A 4,893-nucleotide genomic window follows, 5' to 3' on the forward strand; every position below is an offset into this window, starting at 1 on the left:
ATATATCCTTTAGATCACATCAGAACTATATGTAGTTTGGCAGCACTACAACATTCATTAAGTGCTTCCAAATGAAGAGCTTTGACTTTTTCTCCTTTATCATCAGTTTTACAGAACTGAAAAAACGTCCTAACACCTGATTCTCAAATTTGTCTTACTTCAGAAGCTGAAAATCGGGCTGCTCATTAATTGTTTGTCTGCAATTTGACTAATTAATCCTGTTTCATCAATAAATAAAAACAAAACTCAGTTGATGCCATTTAGCATCTCTGAATAAACATGTATTTTTTAAAAGTATATTTAAAAAAAACACACAGCTCAGACCTACTCACGAAGCCAAGGAGATCATTCCCTTATTGCCTCAACGTCACGCAAAGTAGATCCTCAAGCAGGCTAGAATCTGAAAATTTATATATAAACCTTCAGAATATGAAATTTATACTGCTGTTAAGCTGGCCTCAACACACGAGAGTCACGGTAAAACAAAAGTTTCTTCAAAAAGCAGTAGAAAACAGAAATCATGTCTATATTATACCAACTATTTCCAAATCAATAATAGTCTGTTACATAGGATAAGGTAATCCAGCTACATCCAGCTTCCTCTGATGTCCATATAATTTACCATTTTAACCTAATAATTCTTTCATACACCTGTCCTCACTATTTTTATTATCCTCTGATCTTTTTTCGCATTTCGCTTTAACCCTTACTAACACATAGCGTACCTAACTCATCAAATCAATCTGACACCCACAAGAGCTCATTCACATAAATATCCTGACTCACACACTCTGCCAGCCAAAGTCACCCACATATTCCACAGCCTTCAATGACAACAAAAACTTCAGACATTAGAATTAGGCTTTAGAATCTACAAAGAAATCACTTTCTCACCTCCCCTTCCCTGCCCTCCCACCCCAATTCCCAGCTCCAGTCCTCTTTAAGAATGGCCCCACTGATCCTGGTAACACAGTAATAGAAACTAAAACAACTCTTGAAGTGGGAAGTTGGAAACACCTCAGAGAAGAATTCTAAAATGCAAGATATTTCTGAGGCTGCATTCCCCATCCCCTTCTTGAACCATAACCGTACCACGACGCTGAGTTAGCATGGATGCTAGGTGTGTGTTTTTAAAAATATTTACTGTTTTGCTCATGGTACTTCTAATCAAGCAAGTTTGAATTCATGAGGCAAGATCTCACAGGTACTCAGGGCCTGGATATTAGGTGCTCAGAATGATGCCCAGACCATTGTTAGGGGCAGGTGGATTCTGGTGAGGAGTGCAGTTCCCACTGAATCAGTGTGTTTAGTCTGTCTCTCTCTCTTCTCATTTTAACATTTTTGGCTGTGAGCTTAAGGACTGCTGCCATCCTGGCGCAATGACTTGTTGCTTGGCCTGAGTAAGTGACACCAGTTTCTAGGCACGGTCCCCAAGAGTCTAGCTGCACTTGTATTGGAGGTTTTCTCCAAACAACAAAATGTCACCTGGGAGTGTGCCCGAGCCAATCACGAGTCAACCTGCCTCGATGCTTAGATATCTGGAAATAGGATAAAAACATCTTATTCTTGCCTCTCTGCTGTGAGAACCAGGAAAGACTTCAAGAGCGTGCATAACCAGTATGATAGCTAAATCACAAACAGAAAATGAAATTTATATCAGCAATTAATTTTACTTCATCTAGAAAATGGGCATGTGACACTGCCTAATATGTGACACTACCATTCTGGGTTAAATTCAGATTGATTTATATAATTTTATTTTACTAGAAAGTTTATTCTAATGACTTAGTTACCACTTCTGTGTACTGGAATAGTTTTGAATATAACATATGTGTTTTTGCATTTTTTAATAATCAGTATCCTCAAGCTTCGAAATATTCAAAGTCAAAACCCCATATTTTAGTGTTTAGCCAAATTACAGGAAGAATAAATTTAGCAAGAAAATGAATAAGCACCTTTGAGAATTAAATGTAAGCCTTATTATGTGATTAGCGCTTACATTCTTTTTCACAAAATAGGTTGCTAATTGATCCTACACCTCCTAGTGTCCAAAGAATAATATCCCATATCATGTAAAAAAAAAAAGTTTGCACACTGGATTGTTAGAAGTATTTTGCTATAGAAGTAGAAGCTGATGGCCACTACAGATTAATTACTCTCAGCTCTTGAGGACTGGTGAAGCTGGTTGTGGTTTCTTCATGCATCTTACATGGCTTTTCTTCTAAATAAAAGTACATAGAGAACAAAAACACTCACTGGCTGTTTGTTTGGGAAATAGACTTTCCTCGCCAGGCAAATAAACTGCACTGTTAATTTTAAGAAATGTGTTGTGTTTTGTTTTGCTTTGCTTTGTTCTGTTCATATAAAATGCCAAGGCAGACTCTCAAGAAGTTCACAACCAGAATTAACTCTGTACAGCGAGAGCATCTTCCTCTACCAAGGACAGCTCCAGGGTGTTTTCATTAGTGCTGGTTTTCATCCTGAAGTTGAATGAACCGTAGAGTTTCGCAGACTCTTTGGAAGAGGCAAACCTGTCACGCCGATATAGCTCCCCCTTCCACATGGACATCATTAGCAAACAGGAAAGAACGACCCCCCCAAGCGTGAGAAGGCAGAGGCCGGCAATCACACAGCGGTCTAGGTGAGCCCCCAGCCTCGCGCTCTCCTTCTCCAGACGTTCCATCTCCCGGGCCGGCACAGTGTTGGGATCCACAGTCACATCCCGTGGGACAACGTAAGAGATGATCACCAGCAAGATGCCAGTGACCAAGAACAAGATGGCGCTTATGAAACCATAGTCTACTGACTTCCCTGAAGAGGTGGCTTCCGAGCTTGCATCATCTTCATCTTCGGATATCAGCGATATGGGAGCCTCGGGGGACCACTCATTTGGATTTCCCCAGCCAAGGTCTCCCAGGTGCTTACTCCCTTTTGCTGAAGGGGAGCGCCGGTTCCTTTGCTCCAGGTTGATATTCTCATCCACATAGGTAAAAGAGGTTTCTAATTCCTGGCTACAGCAGTCACAGACTTTCTGTTCTGCTGTTATTTGGTTGTTCCCTGAGTTGAGAAGCCCTGGTGGCAAGAAGTCTAGCTGAATAGCACTGTCTTGCAGTGAAGGGGGAGGGGATGCTGGAGAAGGGCTAAGTTTAGACCCTTCCCTCTCTGGTGCTCTTGGTGTCGACGTACAATGTCTCTGGCAGCAGAGAGCAGCTTCAGTGGCTGCTGCATCTGCCTGGTCCCTGGGAAGCCCTCCTGAACTCCAGTCCACAGCATCACACAGGGCTGCCTGGCTGCTCTTCTTAGCAAGATAGTGGAGCTCCATTGGAGCTAGTCAGACATTCCCCAGCAGCTTCCAGAAAGTCTGCCAGTAGCAACACAGTTAGATAAGAACCCAACAGGAGCTAAGGCCGTACCACCAGCAGTATTGCTCCTGAGGCCCTCATCTCCTTTGTAGCCACAGGTCTTGACACTTCAGCCCCAATTCCTCCTAAAAGAGGTAAGAAAAAGGAGAGGCTACCTAGTGGTGGGAAAGTGTGAGAAGGGCAAATCCTCTGACTTATCACAGGGATTAACACTGAGAAATTTAGGCCAGGGTAGAAAAGGAACATGGAGGAAGTGGCAGTGTCTCTGAAGAAAGCATTGCCGTCACCAAGCCAAATTTATCCAAGGACTCACACATTTCGGTGACAGGATCCCTCAAACGAGAAGGCAGGTTTCCTGCATAGAGATACAAATGAGAAAAGCAGGGACCTTTTTTAGCAGAGCTGCTGATTTTCTGAAGAATCTAGGGAAGCACAGACTTCTCAACAATTCAGTTAAATTATAAGTGTTTAGACTCTCTGTAGTTCAGAACAGATTCTAAGACAGATTAGTATTAGAGCGTCACCATGGGTGAGCCAATCAGTATGTCACTATCAGTTGGGCTCTGTTGGAGCTGGGGCTCAGCATTTTGACTGGGTAGCTCTGAAATGGGTGAAAGATGGCTAGCTTGATCAGCCACCCCTCCTAACCTTACACTTTGTATATCCAGAGACCCTAGTCACACAGCCTTGTTCACAGTGCTTCCATTCTCAGCTTACTGCCAGATGGTGGTAGCATGTCCTGGACCCAAAAGTATGTGGACAACACACCTCATTGTGTGATCTCTGCAAAACACAATGGGCTAGCCCTCTCCTACACACACACACACACACACACACACACACACACACACACACACAGACACACACACACACACACACCTGCCTGCTCCAGGTATAGGTCTGCTACTCCCACTCACTGGGTCTGAGTGGGTATGAGTTCCTCTACCTCGGCATGGTTTGCTAACAAATGTGTACAGGAAATCAACTGTCTAGAAGTTTTCACAAATCCAACCTAGAAGTAAACTGACAATAAAAGACAAATCATCAACCCACAGAGTCACAGTTTTGTTGAGGCAAATAGGTAGAAAGCTATTTCCAAAGTTACCTCTGGAACTCTGTATCCATCACATGCCCTCAGCCCCACCACAGCAAGGCACATTTATGGGATAGAAGTTTGTGTTGAGCAGAAAACCACTTGCCCATCTTTCTCTGCCTCTGCCATCTTTCTGAGGAATAAAAATGTACTTTCCACTATCACCAAGTACAGAGGTTTCAAGCAAGGGCCCTTTTTATTTTGCTTCCAAGTTCAGGGTAATAACTGATTTAACTCATGTCTTGGAGGCTTATTATGCTTCAAAATCCACATCCCAGCAACTGGTAAACCCACACAGAAACGCAGGTAGGCTAACCTAAAGTCCACCTGGCAACTCACTTAAAATATGGGAGAGGAAATTTACAGTTTTCTGTTCTACATTAGAGTTTGTTTAAAACACACACACACACACACACACACACACACACACACTTCTCT

General features: G+C 42.7%; 1 protein-coding gene across 1 annotated transcript; it reads right to left on the minus strand.

The window, feature by feature from the left end:
• Positions 1 to 2,404: 2,404 nt before the first annotated feature.
• Positions 2,405 to 3,322, minus strand: TMEM74 (transmembrane protein 74). The gene has a single exon (XM_024739722.1). The coding sequence runs from the start codon at positions 3,320 to 3,322 to the stop codon at positions 2,405 to 2,407; it is 918 nt and encodes a 305-aa protein (XP_024595490.1).
• Between the last annotated feature and the right edge of the window lie 1,571 nt (positions 3,323 to 4,893).

Source organism: Neophocaena asiaeorientalis, unplaced genomic scaffold, assembly GCF_003031525.2.
Source record: "Neophocaena asiaeorientalis asiaeorientalis breed wild unplaced genomic scaffold, Neophocaena_asiaeorientalis_V1.1 scaffold66, whole genome shotgun sequence".
Classification (NCBI taxonomy): domain Eukaryota; kingdom Metazoa; phylum Chordata; class Mammalia; order Artiodactyla; family Phocoenidae; genus Neophocaena; species Neophocaena asiaeorientalis.